This window comes from Cavia porcellus, unplaced genomic scaffold, assembly GCF_034190915.1.
Source record: "Cavia porcellus strain 051 isolate PalLab524CR breed Dunkin Hartley unplaced genomic scaffold, mCavPor4.1 scaffold_2, whole genome shotgun sequence".
In the NCBI taxonomy this organism is placed as follows: domain Eukaryota; kingdom Metazoa; phylum Chordata; class Mammalia; order Rodentia; family Caviidae; genus Cavia; species Cavia porcellus.
In genome coordinates, this window is record NW_026947485.1 from 39,552,402 (window position 1) to 39,575,665 (window position 23,264).

Sequence of the window (23,264 nt, forward strand, 5' to 3'; positions counted from 1 at the left end):
CCCTGATTCCAGGTCGCAAGGCCAGGTTGAGTCACAGCCTCCCTTCTCCCTGCTGCACTCTGCTCAGGCCTCCTTCGGGGAGGAAGCACAGGCCTGGGGAAGGGCTGTCAGCCACTCTTTAGGCAGAGATGGCTGGGGGAGACCTTTGGTCCCTGCCTGGCGGGGGGAGGGGTGGCTTCCCCCTCCTGGTTTTGCAGGCAGAGGGAGATTGCTGGCAGGATTCACAGCTCCGCCCTCAAGGTCCCTCACTGCTGAGAGTTAGGGGCCCCATTCCGACCTCCCTCTGCTTTCCAGCTGCACTGAGGAGTTTCCCAGCCTCCCGCATTTCCTCCCTTGGGCTTCGGGTCTGCTGAGCCCCAGGCACAGCCCTGCCCCTGCCCAGGCTCACCCCACAGGCCAGACTCCAGCTCAGCAGCTGGAAAGTGGGGCTGGGATCAGCCAGTGAGGGGGAGCCTCAGCATTCAGGGCCAATCCAGAAGCTGCTGGGTGGGTAGAAGGGGTGAGTAGAATCAGGAAGAAAAGGCATGGGTGGAGAGCAGGTAGATTGGGCCCTTGATTTCAAAGACAGAGCCTAGCACCTAATGTTACTAGCTGGGCACTTGGCACTTACTGGCACTACCCTAAATTCCTTGTCTGCATAATCTCACTTAGTCCTTGCTGCAAGTCTCTAGGGGAGATTTACAAACAGGGAAACTGAGGCACAGAGAAGATAGCAGGTCTGTTTTAGGCCACATGGAATTGACCACACAGGGATTGGAGCCCAGTTCAGTTTGCTCTTGTAAACCCAGGAGATGGGGAAAGAGCTAAACTGAGAAACCCCAGGACAACTCAAGGAGCAAAGAGAAGGGCGGTCCCAGAGCCCCGGAGCTGTGACTCTGTTTATGTTCGGTGTCTCCAGCTGGGTGATCTACAGGAGATGGGGCCACCACCAGGCCCGGGGCTGGGGCTGTGGGCTGGGGTCTGGGCTGGGCTGGGGCCCCAGGCGAGGTGGCCATCGGAGAGGCGGGCACTGCGAGTGGGATGACAGACGCCAGGGGCCCTCCCTGAACAAAGACTGGGTGGGAGGTGGCCTGTGTCCTCCTACTCCGCCTCCCCCAGGCCTGCTGAGCCACTACGACGACGGACGGGGCTGGCGGAGGAGCATGGCCGAGCTCGGCGGGGCGCCGCTGTTCCTGCTGCTGCACCTCTGCAGCCTGGCCCTGGCGGCCGGCAGGGTCGCGGGAGGTGAGTCGGGCAGAGGGCGCGGAGCGCCAGGCATCCCACCCTGCTCCGCCTAGCTCGAGCCACTTCGGGACCGAGCTGCTCCGCCCGGCTCCACCTGGTGGCTGCCCCTCGTCCTCTCATCTGCGGTCGGGGAGAGGATGGGGGAACCCGGCCTTGGTGAGGGCTCAGGAGGGGGGGGGGCTCCTCTATCCCCCTGAGACTCCTGCAGGCCGCGGCGGGGGAGAGGCTGCTCTGGCATCTGAGAATCTGAAGTTAATTATTTGTCATGGGAAAGGAGGAGGGAAATGGAGCTTGCTGTGGGAGCAGACTTGGAGTCTCTCCATCCCTCCCCCAAGGGGGACAGGCAGGAATGGGGGGGGGCCCTGCAGGGAGAGGTGGAGGAAGGCTTGGAGGGGAGCTGGGCTAGGGGAGAGTTCCACAGCAGCAGTGGGACTGTGCCGCCTTCAGAAGCCCTTGCGGAAGGCGTAAGTCTGCCAGAGGAGCCCTCAGGCCCCTGGTCTTTAACAGGACTGAAGGAGCAAGCCAGGATACGAAGGGGGGTGGGGGGGGACCAGCTTGGTGGAGTTTCAGATTCGGAGACCTTGCCCTTGAGCGCCCTCATGTGGATGGGGAGGAAGATGAGCACAAGGGCGGGGCCAGGACAGAGTGCCGTTGCTGGTGACAGGATGCCCTGTATGTGGGTGTGACAGGAGCAGTAACAGGGAGCTCCAATGTTGGTGGTAGGAGCTTAGGGGCTGAATGAGCTTAGGGGCTCAGTTTAGGGGTGGTGGAAAGAGGGGTCCTGTTGGGGGGGAGGTCGTGTTTGAACTTGCTGCAGGGGACCCCCATCCTGTGAGATTTAGAAAGGTCCAGCTGAGAAAGAAGGACTGTAGTCAGCTGGGAGAAGACCCAAGGAGAGGTGGGGACTGGAGATCAGAGGCTGATGGGACTGAGGAGGGTGCAGACGACGGGCGCAGAGTTGCACATTTCTGGCTTAGGTAACTGCATTGGTGAGGTGGCATTATCCAAGCCAAAGAACTTGGGCAAAGCAGGTTTTGGACTAGAGTCCCCTCTCTCCTTGGTGGTGGCAGGGCTGGGGGGAGGAGAGGATGACCTTGTTTTCCTGCCTCAGTGTCAGTGAGAAACCCTCCAGCCACCCCAGGCTGCCTGCTACTGAGCTGCCGCATGGGAAAGGCCACTCCTCTCTCTGGGCCTCTGGCTCTTACCTCCTCCTCAAGGCCCCTCTGTAGCACCCCCCACTCCTGTCCCCACCTGGGTGTCTGTGGGAAGTGACCGCTGGGGTCTGCCTGCCCCACCCCACTTTATTTCCTGACTGGGGAGAGCAGGATGAAGGTGAGAAGGCAACACGGCCCTTCTCCAGCATCAGACCTGAACTCAGAGGCCTTCCCGCTTCTCTCATTCAGCGTCATCCGGAACCAGGGGCAGGCTGTGTTCTCTGGGCCTGGGGTGCTGGAAGCTCATGGCGGCTTTGCCAGCACTTCCTCCAAACCCTTCAGAAAACACAGTCAGGTCTCAAGTTCTAAAGCCCACCTACCCACCACGTGGAGCCCTAGACCACGGCCGCAGGCCTAAGAAACAGTGGCCAGGCTGGAGGTGGTGCCCTTTCAGACAGGTGTGCAGGGTTTACCTCCACAAAGGTAGCTGCCTTACCCACCCTGCGTTTCAGCCTGTGCTGGCTTTTGGGTTCTCCCAGCATGACATGTCAGGGACAGGTTAGGTTCCTAGGTCACTGTGAGCCTGGGAGCAGTGACCTCATGTTCTTATAATAAGGGTCTTTACAGAGTCCGCCAGGCTGCAGGGAGGCCCTGGTCTGGGTACTGTGTCCCCTCACAGGTCAGTGTCCCAGAGGTTCAAACTGACAAGAAAGGAAAGCTGCTCTGGACCACTTTTGTTTACTCAGGGCTTCCTTACCTATTTGTATGCCCTCCCTTAGCTTTCAACTCTTACAGACCTCACCAGACAGGTGTCCACGCTTGTAATCCCAGCACTTAGCAGGCCGAGGCAGGAGGAATCATCAAGAGTTTGAGGCTTGCCTGAAACTACTAGTGAGTTCAAGGGCAGTTTGAACTACAGAGCAAGACCCCATCTCAAAAAATAAATAAATAAATAAATAAATAAATAAATTCAAAACCAAACAAAATCCCCAGACCACGTCCCCTTCCCTGGCTGGTAGAGTACAGAACTAGCCCTCGCCTTCTGGTGGGTTCTTGTGCCCTTCAGGTGGGACTGTCCTCAGGGAGCCCCCCGGGCTTGCTGACATCCACAACTACCAGCACGAGACACCTGCCCACTCCTCAGTCGCTGTTGGCAGCCCCCAGAAACAGTGGCACCCTTTGGAGGAACGGCTGGGGCGACTGGAGGCTGAGGTGACCAAGCTCAGAGAGCAGGTACCATAGATGTAGGGCTGCATGTTTGGGTTGAGGTGGGCTTCTGCATATTGGAAGAAAAGAGAGGGTTTGGGGAGGACCTGGGGACCCTAAAATAATTTCATTGTAAAAGCACACAGAGAAGGTCTCTTCTGAACAGCCCCTTGCATCTGTTCTTTCATGAGTGAGGACTCCGGTCCTTGTTGTGTTGGTCTGGGTTTCTGTCCCTTCATGATGCAGCACCTACTCTGTGCAAGGCACAGGTGGGGACGAGTCCCCTTTCTGCCCAAGGATGGACTTCTGCTCCCTGAGAACTATTTGAAGTGGATGTCAAAGCGGGGAGTCTCACCTCTTCTGTAGAGTTGTCAAGCTCTCATCCTGCCTCACCTCACAAATCCATGTGAAATGGTGGGGAAGCCTGAGCTGCAGTCCCACCCTTCCCCAGAACAAGGAGCTGCAGGCCAGAGTGAGGCAGCTGGAGTCCTGCGAGTGCCGCCCCACCTCTGCCCAGTGCTGGGGGCTGGGGCGCACATGGCCCGAGGGTGCTCGCTGGGAGCCGGACGCCTGCACCGCCTGCATCTGCCAGAATGGGGTGGCACGCTGTGGCCCTCAGCCCGACCTGCCCCACTGCCAGGGTTAGTGCCACCCCACCGACCTGCTGGGCCACTTCAGGGCCTGGAGATGATGCTGGGGCCTGAATGCCACAATGTTTCTTCCTCAGGCTGCAGCCACAATGGCCAGGTCTATGGTGATGGGGAGGCCTTCTCCCCAGATGCCTGCATCACCTGCCGCTGCCTGGTGAGCTCCCATGACCACCAGGCATCCCGTCCCTGTCCCGCATCCTCTCCTCTAGCTGTGTGTCACGAAGAGCTATTGTTAGGTTTTGAGGGATGGGTTCTGCCTGTCCTTTTCCTCAACCTTGCGACTGTGGCCTTGGGCTGATTCTTACGGGTTCTGCATTCTGAAGTGCACCACCACCTCCAGAGACCCCAAGGCCCCTGATTTGGCCGTGGCACATAGTGGCATGGAGGGTGAAGATGCAGGTGCTGTCTTCTTTCCTCGGGCCCTCGCCTGTGTGACCGTGCTGCTCCCCTCACCTCGCCCATCTGCTATCTCACATTCCCCTCTGCCTGCTTTCTGTCACTTGCCTCCATAGACTTTTCTTCTGGCTTTTTCTTTCTTACTCCTCCCTTGAGAAAGCCCTTGGCTCTGTTCCGAGGATCTCTCCACTTTGGGGAAGTTGCTGGCACCTGGAAAAGAGGGTTTTCAGGGTCCAGGGCTTCAGGAAGGATGGCATGGGGTGGGATATCTCCTTTCTGCCCTTGGGCTAGGATAGCCCAGGTAGGTTGAGCCAACTCATTTTCTGCTTCTGGACAAGTCCCTACCTGGGGTTCAGAAGGCCCTGCAATCACCCTAACCTGCTTCCGCAGGAAGGGGCCATCACCTGTACCCAGAAGCCATGCCCAGGATCACCCTGCCCTGAGCCAGGAGTGTGCTGCCCACACTGTGAACCAGGTAGCCTGCTACAGGTCTGACTCTCCCTCCTGCTTGTGCTCTGGGGGACCTGAGAACGGGGGAGTGAGAGGACACTATGACCATGCTGGGGGAGTGCTGGAGGCCAGGAAAGCTGACCCTTAGCCTGTGACTGCCTCAGAGCTTATCCAGACCTTCAGGAAGCATCTGGTCTAGTTGAGAAGCTAAATTTACAGCTAATCTAACATAAGATTTAAGATCCAAAGAATAGATTAAGAGATGGAGAAGACAGCACATACTTTGCCAGAGGAAGGAACAGGAGGGCAGGGGATGCCCATCTGAGTAGCCAGTCAGTCATGGAGGCTTTTGTAGGCCGGGGTCATTTGAGCTGGATCTTCAAAAGAAGGTGGGATTTCCCCCATGAGGAGGAGTATTAGAGGCCCCTTGGTGCACAGGAACCAGGCACAGAGAAATAGGTTCCAGGAATCAGCCTGTGAAGGCCAGTGGAAACCAGCTGGTATAAGCCCTGCAGTTAGACTTTCTTCTGTGGGCAGAAGGGAGTGGTGGAAGGCTGAAGAGCTAGAGTGTGGCTAGAATATTTAGGAATACTCAGTTGATGTGGGCTGGACGCAGAGACCAGTGGGGGGATCTACAGCCATCATTTAGGCATGGAGCCAGGGATGGTAAGAGACTGCTAGGGGAGGGCTGGGGACTTAGCTCAGCGGCATAAGCGCCTGCCTTGTAAGCAGGCAGTCGTGAGTTCGATCCCTGGTACCGATAAAAATGAAAAAGACAAAAAAAAAAAAAAAAAAAAAGAGACTGCTAGGGCAGGTGTTTCTAAATAATGTGCAGGAGTTGGTGACTGGTTGAATCCCTGAAATAATGGCCTTTAATTAAAAGAAAAGAAAAGAAAAGAAATCACTCCTTTCAAAACACTTTACTCCTACCTGTTATAAACTAAATACACTGAGGAGCCAGGCATAGTCGTGCATGCCTGTGATCCCAACACTGTGGGAGGCTGAGGCAGGAGGTTGGGTACACGTTCAAGGCTAGCCTAGGCTAAATAGTGAGTTCAAGGCCATGCTCAACGACATAGGGGGACCCTGTCGGAATAAACAAATATTTATGTTAGAGTGAGAGAGTTGACTGTCACCAGCTGGAAAGCTGTAATAAACATAAAACTCTCTGATACCTGGGTCCTGAATGGTGCCACTGTGGTGTGGCACCCAGTGCCCTGGGTCTGGTTTTGCAGACTGCCCTGAGGGTCACAGGTCAGGGGAAACATGGCATCCAGGGCCCTGTGTCTTCTGTACCTGCCAGGTAAGAGGATGAGGGCGTGGCCCCAGCTATCTGCTGCACCCCTGCTGCCCCAGCCCCCACCTGCATTCCCGCCGCCCCAGGTCCGACCCATCCTAATCTGGATGCAGACCTGGCTGCTGCCTTACCCAGGGCCTGAGGCCTGGAGCCTGCTAGGCTGCAAGGCTGGGAGAGTAGGTTGGCTCCAGCAGTGCGGAGGGAGTGAGGTAGGGCTCAATGTCTGCCCTGCAGGCAGGGACCGTGCAGTGCCAGGGGCCCTCATGCTCCAAGCTCAACTGTCTGGAGAGCTACACCCCACCTGGGGAATGCTGCCCTGTCTGCCGGCCAGGTGACCTCCTGCTCTGCTCTAGTCCCAGTGGGTCCAGTTCCCACTAGGGGGTTATGCCGTCCCTTGGAGATGCTCACTGTGTAGTGACCCACCTGTCACCCTGGCAACCCTCCCCAGGCTGTGAGTATGAGGGACAGCTTTACGAAGAGGGGGCCAGCTTCCTCTCCATCTCCAACCCTTGTCTCCAGTGCTCCTGCCTGGTAAGTTCTCTGCCACCACTGCCAAGGCCCCAGGCTGGGCCATGCCAGCTGCTCTTAGTCATTTATAGTATGTCTTGTGAGAGTGGGTGCCACGGTGGTCCTTCCATTCCTGCCTGACTCTTGCCCGCCTCGTACCCTCTGGGAGACCTGTGGGCAGCTGCAGCTATTGGTGCATTACAGAGGAGCCTGGTTCGCTGTGTGCCTGTGAAGTGTCCACCCAGCCCCTGCCCAAAGCCAGTTCAGAGGCCTGGGCACTGTTGCCCAGTGTGCCAAGGTGAGAGCCCTTGACTTTTTCTTATGGAGCCCCTAGCAGACCCTCATGTCATTGCTTCACCTCCACAGCCCACTCTGATAACTGATTTGGTTTGGGGTTCGGGGGAACAGTGCCAGTCCAGGCCTGATCTGGAGCTGCAGTGTCTAAGCTCAAATTGTCACTTAGTGGTTGTGTGGCTCTAGGTCAATTTATACCTCCGTTTCCCCATTTTTCTACTATAGTGATATTCTAGACCTCATAGGGTTGGGTAATAAATGGCCATTATTAACCTGCTTTCAGCACCCCAACACCAAAAATGAGGGAAATGCCCTCGGCAATGACCACTAGGGTGACCCTGAGTCAGACACCAATACTGTGAAACAAATGTCACAGTCAGGAATAAAAGCAGGGCCAGGTACTGAGGAAACTCAGAAGACTTTCTGATCCAGCTGGCCCGGGAGGCGGGCTCAGAGGCAGCCAGTGGGAAGGGGACTCTTAAGATGAAGAACAGTTAGCTAGGTGATGGGTCAAAGAAGGCAGAGGACCTTCCAGGAAGAGGGGCAATGTAAGCAAGGCTTGGACCTGACCCTCAGCATGACTGGGGTGTGTGTGAACATTAGGGGTGCAGTACAAGTAGCTATGAGTGGGAGCTAGGGAGAGGTGTGGAGCACCCCCTGTAGCAGGGGCAGGTGGGGGTGGCTGTGCTGTGGAGGAAGGCCATGGGGGGCAGTCTGCCATGGGGGCCTCTCTCTGCCTATGCAGAGGCTTAGCCTGGTCTGCTAAAGGCATCTGGGGAGACTTGGGACACCTCCTACCAGGCTTCCTCTGTACCCAGTCCCAGGCTGCACAGAAGATGGCATTCACAGGGACCATGGCCAAGAGTGGACTGCACCCGGCGACCCCTGCCAGATCTGCCAATGCCTGGTGAGTCCTGTCACTCACCCCATCCTTCCTTTGGCTTCACGGGATTGGTAACCTTGTTCCAGTGAGTGTATTCATGAGGACTGGGACGGGGCAGAGATGGAGACGGAATCCTGGGTGCTGTGTGCACCGGCCTGGTGTGCTCAGCTGTACACACTCTCAAAGAAGGGGGAGAGACAGAGTGGGATATGATGGCAGCAAAAGCTCCAGGGAGCTTGTCTTGGGACATCCAATTGGTGGGCACCACTACATGTGGCCTCTGAGCCTTAGAATGTGGCAATCAGAATTGAGATGCACATACATGTGTAGCTGTACCAATTTCAAAGACTTGGAACCAAGGGATGTAAAATTTCTTATTAATATCCTGCACTGGTTAATGTACAGAGTACTTGAGTACCAAGCTAGGTTTTATACTGATACAGTATTAGTTTCCTAGGGCTTATGTAACAAAAGACAACAGACCAAGTGGCATAAACAGTAGAAATGTTACCTAAATCCAAGATCAGTGTTTGGGTTGGTTCCTTCTGGGGGGTGTGCAGGAGAATCTGCTCTGTGCCTTTCCCAGCTTGGTGGGGCAGGTGGTGGTGTGGTTGATGGCACTGCTTGTCTGTCTGTGTGTTTAGTCTAAAATTTGCCTCATTACAAGTCAGTTGGATTAGGGACCTGCCTGCTCCAGTGTGAGCTCATCTCAACTAATAGTAACTGCAGCAGCCTTATTTCCAAATAAAGTCATATTCTGAGGGGGCCAGGGGTCAGCACTTTAACCTAAGAATTGTGTGTGCGGTGCAATTCACTGATAGCACCCAGTGCCCAAAAAGCTGGGACTCCTGCACTGTTTTTGCCCTGGCTTCCTCCCATCACCCCCACAGGAGGGCCGCATCCAGTGCCACCAGCGAGAATGTGCCAGCTTGTGCCCATACCCCGCCCGGCCCCTCCCAGGCACCTGCTGTCCGGTGTGCGATGGTGAGTCAGGGGTTCCTGACTGCCGGTCCAGCCTGGGTTTCCCGTAACGGCCAGGAGTGAGGTGGCAAGGCCCTCGAGGACAGCCTGTGCACCTCTTCCCACTAGGCTGTTTCCTGAACGGGAGGGAGCACCGTAGTGGGGAGCCTGTGGGCTCCGGGGACCCCTGCTTGCGCTGTCACTGTGCTGTGAGTGTGGCTGCCTGGCAGGGCCAGCCTGGCTTCTGGGACTGCCTGCTGCCCACTGACCACACCCTGTTGGCAGAACGGGAGCGTCCAGTGTGAGCCTCTGCCCTGCCCACCTGTGCCCTGCCGACACCCAGGCAGGATCTCTGGGCAGTGCTGCCCAGTCTGCGATGGTGAGTGGGAGCTGCAGCTGCTGCTGAGAGGCAGGCACTGGCTGCGGAGGGCTTCTGGGTGGTGATGGGCGTGGCTTCCTTGCACCTAAGCTGCTGTTCCCACAGGTGAGTCTGTACCTCACCTTCGGGGGGGGGGGGGGGTAAGGACTGGTGGGAGTTGTGCTGCTGTGGTATGACAAGGGGCTGGATGCCTCAGGTGCCAGCCTCATCCCCCCCAGCCACCTGTCCTCCCATCCAGGCTGTGAGTACCAGGGACTCCAGTATCAGAGCCAGGAGACCTTCAGGCTCCAGGAGAGTGGTCGCTGTGTCCGCTGCTCCTGCCAGGTGGGCAGTCTCATCATGTCCCACCCAGGCTGTCTTGCTCCTTGGGGGCCTCTCACCTGGCCTTCCTCTTAGGCTGGCGAGGTCTCCTGTGAGGAGCAGGAGTGCCCAGTCACCCCCTGTGCCCCATCTGGCTCTGGCCCGAGGCTTTGCCCAGGTGGGTGTATGGGAGGAGGCTGTTTCTTTGCAGTAAAGAGGAGAGTTGAGGGGGTACAGAGGCCCCAGGAGGATGTCAAACTGGGGACCCTGAGGGCTGGGAAAGAGAGGGTGGGTGACAAGTATTCTGGTTGCTCTGTGACAACCCCCTCACTGCAGCCTGTGTGCTTGATGGAGAGGAGTTTGCTGAAGGGGTCCAGTGGGAGCCTGATGGTCAGCCCTGTACCACCTGCTCCTGCCAAGATGGGGTGCCCATTTGTGGGCCTGTGCTCTGCTCCCCACCCCCCTGCCAACACCCCACCCAACTACCTGGTGAGTGCCCCAGCCCACCCTGGCTTTCTTCCCCTGTTTCACCTGCCCACCTGACCAGCCTGCCCCATCCAGGTGCCTGCTGCCCCAGCTGTGAGAGCTGTACCTACCATGGCCACCCATACGCCAGTGGGCAGAACTTCACAGACACGGAAGACCCTTGCCAGGCCTGCCATTGCAAGGTACAGTACCGCTCTGGCTCGCCATTGCCCGGCTGAGCCCCTCCTGCGGCCACCCCACAGCATCTTCCTGCTCTCAGGATGGGACTGTGAGGTGCTCTGTGATCAACTGCCCTCCCACCACCTGTGCCAGGCCCCAGAGTCAACCTGGCCAGTGCTGCCCCAGGTGTCCAGGTACAGCTTACTTCTAACCGGGCCTGTGGACACATCAGATACCTCCTGAATCAATGGCTTTCTGCACTACTTTTGGTCCCACACAACAAAAAATTCTCTGGTACCCACGGGGTGTGGGTGGGAGGAGAGATTTGATGTCCCTTCCCTCCTGTCCTGCATTTCCTCTTCCAGTGCCTCGCCTCTCAGATACACGCACATGTTCACCTGCGTGACACAGGTTCACGCACTATGTGTGCATCTGTATGTAGGGGAGTGGATGCTGGGGTGCAAGGATGCTGGGGTGACAGGGTTCAGATGCTCACACATACACACTGTCACACACACGTGTATGCTCAGAGACATACAGTGTCTGCACACACGTGCAGACAGCCTCCTCCCTGCACGGACTCAGCTTTCAAGCCAGAACATCTTGGCAGCTCTGGGCTCCCCGGAGAAGAGGAGCTGTCACCTGCTGTCACCTTTCCCTCCATCCCCACCCCTACTTACTGCCCAGACTGCATCCTGGAGAAACAGGTGTTTATAGACGGCCAGCGCTTCTCCCACCCTGGAGACCCCTGCCAAGAGTGCCACTGTCAGGAAGGCCTTGCCCGCTGCCAGCCTCGTCCCTGCCCTCGGGCTCCCTGTGCCCACCCACTGCCCGGGACCTGCTGCCAGAGCGACTGCAGCGGTGAGGCGAGGTGGGGACGGTGCCCTTTTCGCTTAGGCCACAGAGGGCCTCCTCTGACTTAGAGCTGCCGCCTCCCCAGGCTGCGCCTTCGGCGGGAAAGAGTACCCCAGCGGAGCCGACTTCCCGCACCCCTCGGACCCCTGCCGCCTGTGTCGCTGTCTGGTGAATGTGCCCTGCAGGAGCCCAGGGGAGTGGCGGTGGGGCTGGCAGGGGTGGGGATCTCACCCAGCCTGGTGTCGCCCCGCCGCCCCCCGCAGAGCGGCAGTGTGCAGTGCCTGGCCCGCCGCTGCCCGCCGCTGCGCTGCCCCGAGCCCGCGCTGCCCCCCGGAGGCTGCTGCCCGCAGTGCCCGGGTAGGCACCGCCCCCCGCGGCCGCGCTCCCCGCCGCGCGGACCCCGCGGACCCCGCTGACCCCCCTCTCCCGCAGCCGCGCCCGCCCCCGCCGGCTGCCCGCGGCCCGGCGCCGCCCCCGCGCGCCACCAGGAGCGCTTCTCCCCGCCCGGCGACCCCTGCAGCCGCTGCCTCTGCCTGGACGGCGCGGTGTCCTGCCGGCCGCTGCCCTGCGCGCCCGCGCCCTGCGCCCACCCGCGCCAGGGCCGCTGCTGCCGCTCCTGCGACGGTACCGCCCCGCTGCCCGGCCCGGCCAGAGACCCGGGCCGCCCGGGAGCCCCTTCCTCCAGGCCCGCGCTCGGCCCAGGGTTCTCCTTAGGAATTAAGGGCGCGGGGTGCGGCGCGTGGCAGAGCAGACCCCACACCTCGTGCATGCTAGGGGGACCCCGGGGGACCCAGGGCCGCGTCCCAGGGCTGCCAGCCCCCTCCTCGCCTCCGCAGGCTGCCGGTACCACGGGAAGGAGTTCGCCAGCGGGGAGCGCTTCCCGGAGCCCGGCGCCGCGTGCCACGAGTGCCTCTGCTGGGAGGGCACTGTCACCTGCGAGCCCAGGCCGTGTGCCCCTGCACAGTGCCCCTTCCCCGCCAGGGGCGACTGCTGCCCTGCCTGTGATGGTGAGGGTCGGGTCAGAGGGTGCGGGGGTGCAGATCCGGTCAGAGTCCTCTTTACTGCCCTGGAATGGACGAGGACGTTTCATTTATTTATTTTTTTTACAGTAAGAAAAAAAGCTATGAACTACAGGCTATCTTTTCTCCTGCTTTTGATGTTATTTATGTGACTCTGGACAAATCACATAACCTCTTTGCGCTTTTTAACTGCTGTTAAAAGAGAAAAGGAATTGAACAGACCCAGTTCCCACCGTCTTGTACTATTTTAGCAATTATTGCTACAAAACTTCTACTAACAGGATTTTTATTTATTCAGTACTTTTCCTCGAATTCATTTGTTAATTTAAATTTATTTAGACAGTTTTATATCACACAGGAAGTGGAAAATTAGACTTGCCAGGAATAGATTATTATAAAAATGAATATAATTGATATACAATATTATTAACTTCTAGAGAGATTATTAACTTTTCCCTGTCAAGGCTTTCAGAGGAAGCCTCTCCCCCACTCCTTTCTCTTTCTATCTCCTCCTCCTTTCCCTCCTCCTTCCCTTCCTTCTCCTCCTTCTCCTCTCCCCCCCACCCTCCTCCTCTTCTTCTCCAAGACAGGGTTTTGCTATGCAGTTCAGGCTGTCTTTAAACTCACCCTGTAGCTCAGGCTGGCCTTGAACTACTGGTGATCCTCTCGCCTCAGGCCCCCAAGTGCCAGGGTTACAGGTGTGCACCACTACACCTGGCCCAACCTCTGAAAAATTTAACCAGAGGGCTGGAAGGGCATTGAAAAACGGAGCCCTTGGCCGTGTACTAGCTACATCCACTCCTGAGGTTGGGGAAATTGGTGCTCTGCAGTGGCTTGACGCTTGTCTCCTAGAGATGAAAAGGATTTCTTGCAGGCTTAGGGGAAGAAAGCTTGCCTGTGCCAGGCCTCCCAGGGTCTGGCCTTCTGCCTGGCTGAGCTCAAAGCCAGCGGGCATTTCCCCTCGATTTCATCTCCCCTTCCTTCCCTCCTCCTCTTCCTCCTCTCTCCCCAATTCCCAATGCTCTCTCCCTCCAGCCCACCCTCTCCCTCTCACCTTGGCAGGCTGTGAATACCTGGGCGAGTCCTACCTGAGCAGCCAGGACTTCCCAGATCCCCAAGAACCCTGCAACGTGTGCACCTGCCTTGGAGGCTTCGTGACCTGCAGTCGCCGCCCTTGTGAGCCTCCAGGCTGCATTCATGCCCTCACCCCACTGGGGCACTGCTGCCCAGTCTGCCAGGGTAGAGCTATACCTGCCTTTCTGTCCCCCTGCTAGGGCTCCCAAGGGCCTCCAGTGGTCAGGGACTTTGCCACCCAGCTAAGCCACTCAGCTCTCTACTGAGACAAACATATACCATCACACTCATTCCCAACTCCTCTCTGTATTGTCGCTGTGCGCTCTCCTCTCTGTATTGTCGCCTCACTCCAGACTCACACTCAGCAAATAATTGATCCTTTGGTTTCCGATCCTTCCTACTCTTAGATTGTTTCACTGCCTTCCTAAAATATGACATCCTGCTCACAACTGTCCTATTGCTCTGGAGTCACTCACTAATCAGGAGGAACAGCTGCACTAGCCCATCCTGCCTGGCCCAGCCCAGCTGGCTACATGTCCAGTGTGCCTGGGCTCCCCCCTGGCAGGAAGTCCCCAGCTATCTTTCATATGCCTCGTGCCATCTGCTTGTCCTCCAGCCCCACGTGGACGCAAATCCTGCTCTCTGCGGCCTGGCCGATGCCCTGTTTTTTCTGCCACACTTCATTCTCCCTGCCTGTCCCAGACAGTCATTTAACCTTAAGCTTTTGGGAGGTCCCTGGCCGTGGTTGTGTGTGTGATATCAGAGGGGTTTGTCTATGATGGCCCTCATGGTGTTCCCCTCTCTGCCAGGTTGCTTCTACCATGGGGTCACTGCTGCCCCCGGAGAGACCCTTCCTGACCCACTTGATCCCACCTGCTCCCTCTGCACCTGCCAGGTGAGGCGCTGCCTTCAGGACCTTGGTGTCCTTTCACTCCATATGCTGCCTTCCTGCTGGGGAGGGCATCTCCTTCACCCGGCTGACCTCTCTGGGGATGGAACTGGACTGAGGGCTTCTGGGCCAGCAGAGCGGGTGTGGGCCTGGCAGTTCAGTCGCAGGCCCACCAAGAGACAGCAAGCCTGCTTGAGGGTGCATTGGAGTGGGAGGCAGAAGTAGTAATGTGTCTTCTCCCCGCCAGGAAGGCTCCATGCGCTGCCAGAGGAGACCATGCCGCCCAGCTCCCTGCCCTCACCCCTCACCGGGACCTTGCTTCTGCCCTGTTTGCCGCAGTGAGCTGCCTTCTGCTGCCCTAGCCTCATGCTGTGCCCTCTTCCTCCCTTCCTGCCCAGCTGAGGGTGGGCAGGGCAGGGCAGGGCAGGGCAGGGTGGCACAGGTTCCCACCCAGGAAGTGTGTCTCCCACAGGCTGCCATTTTAGGGGCCAGGAGCACCAAGATGGAAAGGAATTTGAGGGCCCTGCAGGCAGCTGTGAGCGGTGTCGCTGTCAGGTACTGCAAGGATCAGGAGGGTATGAGGTGAGGGCGTTGGTGCCCCCTGACTTTGGTAGCAAACTGCTGGCCCCACATCTCCTGTAGGCTGGCCAGGTCAGCTGTGCGCGGCTGCAGTGCCCACCCCTGCCATGCCTGCACCAGGTCACAGAGCCGGGGAGCTGCTGTCCTCGCTGCAGAGGTAGGCCAGCCCCCAGGGCTATCCACGCCCATGCTCAGCCCCACCAGGCCTGCCTGCCAAGTGGCCCTCCAGAGTCCGTCCTGGACTGCCACCCCAGGCTCCTTCAGCTCTTCCACCTTCTCCCTGTCCTGGCCTGCCAGGTGCTGGTTAAGAGTCCTGAAAGCTCTGCTCTTCTATCCACACCCCATTCATAACACTAATCATCATGATAATTAGCATCTACTGATCACATACCATAGGCCAGGCTAAGCACGTCACTCCTATTATCTCATTTAGTCCACACAGCAGCCTTATCAGATAAATGCTGTTATTACATCTTTACAAACAAAAACCAAAAACACAGGGCTGGATATGCTTGGTACTCCCTGGGTTCACCTCCCAGAGATGAAATAAATAAATAAACCCTCAAACAAGAATCAGAGTTACAGAGAGGTAACCTAATTTGCCTTGGCTGGAGACCACTGGCTTCAGAACATGTCTGAGCCTGTCTGCTGTCCCTGGTGCCACATGCTGCCCGGTGCCACCTAGTTAACATGAACCAGCCTGCTGGGCCACTTGCCCTGTGAGTGGGCAGGACAGACACAGTTTCAGTTTAACAGAGCAGGAGGCTGAGGCTTGAAGATATTAGGTTTCTTGGGGCACACAGTTGGCGAGGGCCATGCATTTATTACAGACCTGTTGTATGCCCATGCATCCACGAGGGCTGCAGTGGACAGTGCCTGCTGCGTGCCGCTCGCTCTAGCAAGCAGGCAGACAGGACAGGGCCATCCCAGGTGCTGTGACCCTGCTCCGTGCCTTTCCCCTCTGCCACAGACAGAACTCTATCCCTGCTTCCCTCCCTGCCACATCCCAGCAGACCTCCGCCCTGGTGCCCACACGTCCTGCTGATCACCTGGGGGAGGGGGCAGGACAGATGTCAGATCTCAGATGCAAAGCTTAGTCCTGCCTCTGGACTGCAGGCTGCCTGGCTCATGGGGAGGAGCACCCTGAAGGCAGTAGCTGGGTGCTCCCTGACAGCCCTTGCTCCTCCTGCATGTGTCACGAGGGCATCGTCACCTGTGCCCACATCCAGTGTGTCAGCTCCTGTGCCCAGCCTCACCTGGAGCCTGGTGACTGCTGCCCTCGATGTTCTGGTACTGGTGCTGGGACCCTAGAATGGGGACAGGATGGGTTGGGGTCCGTACCTCCCCACCTTGGTGGGGAGTGAGTGGAAGAGAAGGGATCCTCTAGAAGTAGCCTCCGTTCTGCAGTCCTGGGCGGGGGGACTCAAAGGCAGAGGACCCCATCCCTGGAATCACTGCCTGCCTGAAGGCTTCCTGGTGGTGCCCTGCTCTTGTCTCATCCCAAGGCTGTGAGCATGAGGGCCGGAAATACGAGGCTGGTGAAAGCTTCCAGCCCGGGGCAGACCCCTGTGAAGTGTGCATCTGTGAGGTAGGAGGCTGGGGGCACCCCAAGGGAGATGCTGTAGATGGCAAAGTCACTGCTGGGGGGAAAAGGCACCATGGGGTCTGAGATGGAAGAGTGCCCCTGCGGTCAGGACTGAGCAGGACTGGGGCCAGCAGGGCCAGCACATTAAACATGGAGCACAAGGTCCGAGTCGAGGAAGCAGTGTGCGACTCTTCTGGCTTTCTGAGGGGCAGGGTGTTGGGGGAGGTATGGGGAGCCATCTAGAGTATGCAGATGTCATGGAAGACAGTGGTGAGCCATCGAAGAGTTTGAGCAGGTGAATGATGCCATGGGCCAAAAGACAGGCAGTGGAGATGGCCAGGGTGGTGGGAGAGCTCCAGTACAAGACACCTGAGAGTTCTGTCCCTGCTGGCATTAGACATGGGGGGGGGGGCACAAGTCTAGGGAGACACTGAGCCTGCCTTCAGACTTGATTCTGCTGTGCCTGCACACACCCTGGAGAAGGCACATCGGGGAGGCAGAGGGCTGCCTCTTGTGTTCATGGACTGGCCCCCAACCTTCACGCATTTGCCTTTATAGCCACAGCCTGAGGGGCCTCCCAGCCTTCGCTGTCATCGGCGGCAGTGTCCCAGTCTGGTGGGCTGCCCACCCAGCCAACTCCTGATCCCTGAGCCCCAACACTGCTGCCCTACCTGTGCCCGTGAGTCCTGGGGTACATGGTAGATAAGCTAAGAGGGTAGAGATCCACCCACAGAGTGATGCAAGAAAAGCCAGTCAGCTGTCCTCCCTGGGCCCAGCCCCAGGCCTTTCCAGACTCCAGTGGATTGTTCTGGTGGCCCTTGCCCTGGTAAGTGTGGTGGACACAGTCACAGGGCAACTAGGAAGAGTGAGGTGAGCTGACAGGGACTCCAGTCTCTCAGCAGCTGGACGTGTTTGTGGAGCACCTTACCCAGCAGGTGGCGCTGCAGAGTGACAACTGTGCCAGTTGCAGGCTCCCTGGGGCTTGTGAGGTGAGGATTAGAGGGGCCGCAGGCTGACAGGTTTAGGAGAGCTGTTGTATTTTGTTTGTTTTTGTTTTTCCCTTTAGAATGAGGATTTTAAAAGATGGAGGTGGTATCTCATTCAATTTCCACAATTTCCACAATTATCTAGTGAAAATTATCCCTTTTACAATTGAGACAAGAGAGGTTGGTTATTCTGCTCATGATGATGCAGGCACTGAGTGCCAGTGCTGGGATGAGAACTGGGGTGCCTGCCTTCCTGCACTTCCCCGTGCTGCTTTAGCCAGATTGTGTGAAAGGAAGTGGCATGGGAGCAGGCCAGGCAGCCTGGCTGTTCTTAGGGACCCCAGACTGAGGGAGCCACACTGTCAGTTTGCAGTTCCTGCTCCTTAGTGGATAGCAAAGATCCATGTTAGGAGACCAAACTTCTCTTTACTGAGTGAAAGGGAAAGAGGATGTGTCCTCCCTGGAGTCAAGATCCCTGGGATATAGGTACACCTTGGGCCCAAGAACTCAGGACAGAGCCGCGAGTGTGACCCTGGCTCTGTTTTCCAGCCTCTTCCATACCAGCTTCTTGTCTCCACAGAGGCGCTGAGCAACTGCACCGAGAGCCTCCTGGGGTCTGAGCTAGCCCCGACAGATCCCTGCTACACCTGCCGGTGCCAGGTGAGCCCTCTGCCCTGGGAACTGTCCTCATGGGCTGAGACCCTCTCTGATCTTCGCTCACCCCCCGAATGTCCTGTCCTACCTGTGTCCTCCCCTTCCTGCACCTTGCCAACTCCTTGAGACCTGCTGTCTCTGCCTATGATGTTGCCATGACAACGGGCAGGACCTGACATGGCTCTGCATTCGCCGGACCTGTCCTGAGCTCAGCTGTCCCCCTTTGGAGCACCACACACCACCTGGGAGCTGTTGCCCTGTGTGCCAGGGTAAGTGTCAGCCTTCACCTCCTCAGAGAGGAACCCCAGAGGGAGACAGACAGGATGCAGTGGCATTCATGAGCCTGGGGTCTGCACTCTGAATGTAGGTTTCATTCTTGAATAAATGAAGAAGCCATTTGTTGGGGAAGAGAGGAGACCTATGAGGCAGAAGGAGGGAGGGAGGTCAGCCTGGATTTTCTTTTTTTTTTTTTTTCCTTGTCGTTTTCCTTTTTATCGGTACTGGGGATCGAACCCACGACTGCCTGCTTGCAAGGCAGGCGCTTATGCTGCTGAGCTAAATCCCCAGCCCCCTACCCTGGATTTTCAAGACCTGGACTATAGGCCTTCGTGGTGCTTACAGAACCCTGGCCCACCAGTAGGCATTGCAGTGCAGCACTAGCAGCAGCCCCAGACGCAGGTTCTAGGTCTGGTTCTTTGGGTCTCCATGACCCTGGAGACATCCAGAGGACTAGTGCAATGCCCAGCACCGGCCAGGCTTTCTGGATGTTGGTTGAAGAAATCAGCTCCATCTGAGTGATGGTGGAATGGTGTGGGCACTTCTCAGCTGGAGAGCACAGAGTGAGTCCAGGGAGGGAGATGCAAAACGAAGGACAGTGCCAAGCCAGGCCATTCGTTCCCCTCAGAATGTGTGGTGGAGGCTGGAAGCCGGAGAGTGGCAGATGGAGAAAGCTGGCGGGACCCCAGCAATGCCTGTATTGCCTGCACCTGCCGGGTAATGGGGGGGGGGGGTGTTTCATAGGTGGATAAAGAGGGGAAGGTGTGACATCCATCAGCAAATATGTGGTCCTTGAGGTGCACAGTATTCTGTGCTGGGAAAGGAGTTGAGGGCTGGATTTCATTTCCCGCCTGAACCGTGATGGGTCGGGAGCAGACAGACGGGGGATGCTGCCTAAAGACTGCCCAAAAGGTTCCCAGATATGGAGACCAGGGGGGACCCCAGGGCCTGAGGGAAACGCCTAGAGCAATGATGTCTGTCCTCAGCGGGGCCATGTGGAATGTCACCTGGAGGAGTGCCAGCCCCTTTCATGTCCCCATGGCCGGGTGTTCAAAGATGGCAGCTGCTGTGAGAAATGTCAAGGTGAGGGGCCAGAAGGATGGAGGAGGCATAAGCAAGATAAGAGAGGAGTCCCTGAGCCTGCCTGCCTCCTGTCCCCTCAGCCTCCACCCAGTCATGTGAACACCAGGGCCGTCAGGTGGCCTCTGGGGAGCACTGGACTGTAGATGTCTGCACCAACTGCTCCTGCGTGGCTGGCACCGTACACTGCCACAGCCAGCACTGCCCGCCACCATCTTGCAGCTCGGTGAGCACATGGTCACCGAGGTAGTGGGGTGCAGGTGCACTGGACACAACTGTGTCCAAGAGTAACCAGGCTTGAGAGAAGGGTGCTGGGTGGTGTAGCCCAGGAAGGTGCTATTCCAGGTACGGCCACAGGTGGTGCCCTGATCCCTCTTGCAGTGAGCCTGGGTGGGTGACTGGGTCCAGACAGGGAACACCTGGGATCTGATGCTGTCTGGGGCTGAGGCCAGAACGAGGCCCCTGCCCTGAGTCCCGGCAGCTGCTGCCCACGCTGCCTGCCCCGGCCTGCTTCCTGCATGGCCTTCGGAGACCCCCATTACCGCACCTTCGACGGCCGCCTGCTGCACTTCCAGGGCAGCTGCAGCTACGTCCTGGTCAAGGACTGCCATGGTGGGGACTTCAGGTGCGCACCCCTCTCCCTTCTATCTGAACCTCACATCCAGCCCTGCTGACCACGGGCACCCAGGCCTCTCTTGCCCATAGTGTGCATGTCACCAACGATGACCGGGGCCGGAGTGGTGTGGCCTGGACCCAGGAGGTGGCAGTGCTGTTGGGAGACGTGGCTGTACAGTTGCTGCAGGGCAGGACCGTCTTGGTGAGCTGAGGACCTGGGGAAGGGTGCTGTCCAGCACTGTCCTCTCATCTGCCCAACACTGCACCCTCTTTATTCTCCCCCAGGTGGACCAGCGCCCAGTGGCCTTGCCCTTCCTGCAGGAGCCACTGCTGTATGTGGAGCTGTGGGGACAAACTGTGATCTTGCATGCCTGGCTTGGACTTCAGGTAAGGCTTGAGGGGAGACTGGCTCGGGCTGAGTTCCCCAAGGGAAGATCTGAGATCCATGGGCCTGTCTAGGCTCTGTGTGATAGAGGGAATAGGAGACCAGCCGCCTCCTGGGCCCAGTGAGGCAGCTGAGTAAGAGGATGCAGCTGGATTCCCAGGAAAGAAATCCAGGCTAGAGACCACTAGAAGCAGAGGAATTTGGGGCCCGACTTTGTTTTGTTCAGTAGTGTGAGAGATCCAGCCGAGGGCCTCACTTGCTTGGCAAGTGTTCTACCACTGAGCTACACTCCCAGTCCCTGGTTTTACTCCTGACTCAGCCACATTTTTGCTGGAGTAAATCTCTGTGACTCAGGTTTTTCATCTGCAAATTTTTCATCTGCAAATCTCTGAGACTCAGGTTTTCCATCTGCAAAGTGAGGAGAGGGCAAGTAGGGGTGGGGAAAGTGTCAACTAAGGTACCGTAGGGGATGTGTGAGATTTCTCCTGACCTCATAGGGAAAAGTGACTTACCCTGCTGCCTCAGTCATGAAATCAGGCTTGTGTGTTCTTCTGACCCAGGCTGTAACTGTACAGCCTGAAGGTCAGGAGACACTGAATCTCAGAAGAGGGTGGCATTGTACCGGGGCCCAGCTGAGGGGTGGCAAAGGAGAAACTGCCCTCACTTAGGAGCTATGGGCAGCTCCACTGTCACCTGTGTTTTCCCAGGGCTGTGTCATGGGTGGTGACCTGGCCGAGGCCAGGGACCTACACTGGCCCATCTTCCCCGCTATGGCACAGTACATGCTGACACATGCAGGCCCATGGTGGACCTTGGGCTCCTGGGGGTCTCTCTGCTCCGTTACTCCCTCCTCCCCAGTCTCAGGCCTCTCTGTGCAGGTGCTGTGGGACGGGCGGTCCCAGGTGGAGGTGAGGGTACCCGGCTCCTACCGGGGCCACACCTGTGGACTCTGTGGGAACTTCAATGGCTTTGCCCAGGATGATCTGCAGGGTCCTAACGGGCTGCTCCTGCCCACAGAAGCTGCATTTGGGAATAGCTGGCAGGTGAGTGGCATAGAGGCCTTAGCTGGGGCAGGTGGAAGGAGCTGAGCACAGCAAAATGTGAGTCCCAGCATAGTCTCTGGTATGACAAGAAGGCCCCAGATGGGCTTTTGGGCTTTCAGGGAGCTTTGGGGGCCCCATGCATGTGGTAGACAGTACGATTGCCTAATGAAGGAAGCCTCATCAGCTGAAGCCCTAAGTCTTGCCTTGCCATTTACTGGCTGTGTGACCTTGGACAAGTTACTTACTTTGGTTTTTTTCATCTATAAAATGAGGACAAGGAAAAAGTAGATGAGATTTCCTTTTCTCTTCTTTTTTTTTTTTTTTTTTTTTTTTGTCTTTTTCCTTCTTATCGGTACCGGGGATCGAACTCACGACTGCCTGGTTTTAAGGCAGGTGCTTATGCCGCTGAGCTAAACCCCCAGCCCCTTCCTTTTCTCTTCTTGAAGGCAGTTTTTTTGCTTCGTTTTGAAACATGGTCTTGCTCTCTAGTTTGGGCTGGCCTTGAACTCATGGAAGTCCTCCTGCTTCAGCCTCCTGTGTGCTGGGATTACAGGTGTGCACCACCACACCCAGTTTAAAGGGAGTTTGTTTTTTCTTTCTTTTTTGAGGCTAAAGCAAATGATTGGGTGGGAAGTACTGTGAAGATACAGCACACAAACATCACCTGCCAGGCTATTGTCACACTAAGGTTGTCTCCATGTAGGTCCCAGATGGGCCAGAGTCTGGCCAGCCCTGCTCTGCAGGCCGAGAAGTGGATCCATGTCGGGCAGCAGGGTACCGTGCCAGGCGTGAGGCCAATGTTCGGTGTGGGCAGCTGAAATCCTCCTCATTCAGCCGCTGCCATGCTGTGGTGCCCCCAGAGCCCTTCTTTGCTGCCTGTGTGTATGACCTATGTGCTTGTGGCCCTGGCCCCTCAGCCGATGCCTGCCTCTGTGATGCCCTGCAGGCCTATGCCAGTCACTGTCGCCAAGCAGGCGTGACACCTGTCTGGAGGGGCCCTACCCTGTGTGGTGAGGGGGTGATGAGGTTGCAGGTTGGGGGGAGATGGTGCAAGGATGGTGGCCCAGGGGACTCAGATCTGCATGGGGTGGGTACAGGGAGAGGTCTACAAGATGTAAGCAATGTTGATGGGGGGACCCCCATGACCCTGCCTTCCATTCTTCCTGCAGTGGTGGGCTGCCCCCTGGACCGAGGCTTCGTGTTTGATGAATGTGGCCCACCCTGTCCCCGCACCTGCTTCAACCAGCACATCCCCTTGGAAGAACTGGCAGCCCACTGTGTGAGGCCTTGTGTCCCTGGCTGCCAGTGCCCGGCAGGCCTGGTGGAACATGAGGGCCACTGTATCCCCCCTGATGCTTGCCCCCCAGTCCTGTTCACAGGGGCCCAGCCACTCAACACTGCGTGGTCAGGAGCAGCCCCTAGCTCCACCCTGAGCTAGAGAGATACCCAGCTGGGCCTCCTTGGGCCAGAAGTCTTCTCTTGGCTACAGTAATAACCACCCCAGTCAGAGCTGTGGGGATAACGCCCTGCTAGGCCCTGCGAGCCTGGGCCTCTGTCTTGTAAAGAAACAGCAGTAAACTCTGGGCCTGCTCAAGACTCCCTTGTGTGTGTCTGTGTGTGTGTGTTTCTCCTGGCACTGGGGAGGTGGTCGAGCAGCTGGGAACATGGAGCCAGCACTCATTGTCCCCAGAGTCAGAGGGCCTTGCTCAGTCCTCATGCCTGAGACACTGGGCTGCTCCAACCAGCCACTCTCTGATGTTATCTGGGAAACTCTGACATGGGCAGGAGGACCCAGGCATCCTGGCGCTGTCCTTTTTGGTCTGTAGCGGACATGGCCTGAGCAGCTGCTAAGAAGCTCACTCTATACATGGCTCCCCTT

The 23,264-nt window shown here is 57.5% G+C and overlaps 1 protein-coding gene across 2 annotated transcripts; it reads left to right on the forward strand.

Moving 5' to 3' along the window:
* Positions 1-985: 985 nt before the first annotated feature.
* Positions 986-22,985, forward strand: Kcp (kielin cysteine rich BMP regulator). Of its 2 annotated transcripts, none has more exons than XM_063240974.1 (42): positions 986-1,224; positions 3,445-3,611; positions 4,036-4,225; positions 4,312-4,388; positions 5,021-5,105; positions 6,316-6,383; positions 6,612-6,708; positions 6,826-6,908; positions 7,089-7,182; positions 7,997-8,085; positions 8,952-9,045; positions 9,151-9,230; positions 9,307-9,400; positions 9,639-9,724; positions 9,797-9,878; positions 10,037-10,189; positions 10,262-10,368; positions 10,446-10,539; positions 11,033-11,206; positions 11,286-11,368; positions 11,464-11,557; positions 11,633-11,824; positions 12,037-12,207; positions 13,282-13,395; positions 14,103-14,188; positions 14,430-14,520; positions 14,655-14,737; positions 14,825-14,918; positions 15,878-16,051; positions 16,267-16,349; positions 16,905-17,025; positions 17,913-17,992; positions 18,156-18,255; positions 18,891-18,979; positions 19,249-19,345; positions 19,426-19,568; positions 19,795-19,967; positions 20,048-20,159; positions 20,243-20,344; positions 21,221-21,385; positions 22,089-22,395; positions 22,555-22,985. In XM_063240974.1, the coding sequence occupies exons 1-42, from the start codon at positions 1,143-1,145 to the stop codon at positions 22,821-22,823; spliced, it is 5,019 nt and encodes a 1,672-aa protein (XP_063097044.1). In that variant the 5' UTR covers positions 986-1,142; the 3' UTR covers positions 22,824-22,985. The 2 variants fall into 2 exon arrangements, with proteins under 2 accessions (XP_063097044.1, XP_063097034.1); XM_063240964.1 differs by having other exon boundaries at positions 987-1,224; positions 13,282-13,458.
* The last annotated feature ends 279 nt before the right edge of the window (positions 22,986-23,264 follow it).

What these genes read in the sequence shown, in the direction of transcription:
- Kcp (XM_063240964.1), top strand. Translation starts at nt 1,143, where the DNA reads ATGGCCGAGCTCGGCGGGGCGCCGCTGTTCCTGCTGCTGCACCTCTGC. An exon ending in GTGAGCGGTGTCGCTGTCAG is followed by an intron (nt 14,738 to 14,824) that starts GTACTGCAAGGA and finishes CATCTCCTGTAG; the next exon opens with GCTGGCCAGGTCAGCTGTGC. An exon ending in CTGCTGCCCTCGATGTTCTG is followed by an intron (nt 16,052 to 16,266) that starts GTACTGGTGCTG and finishes TCTCATCCCAAG; the next exon opens with GCTGTGAGCATGAGGGCCGG.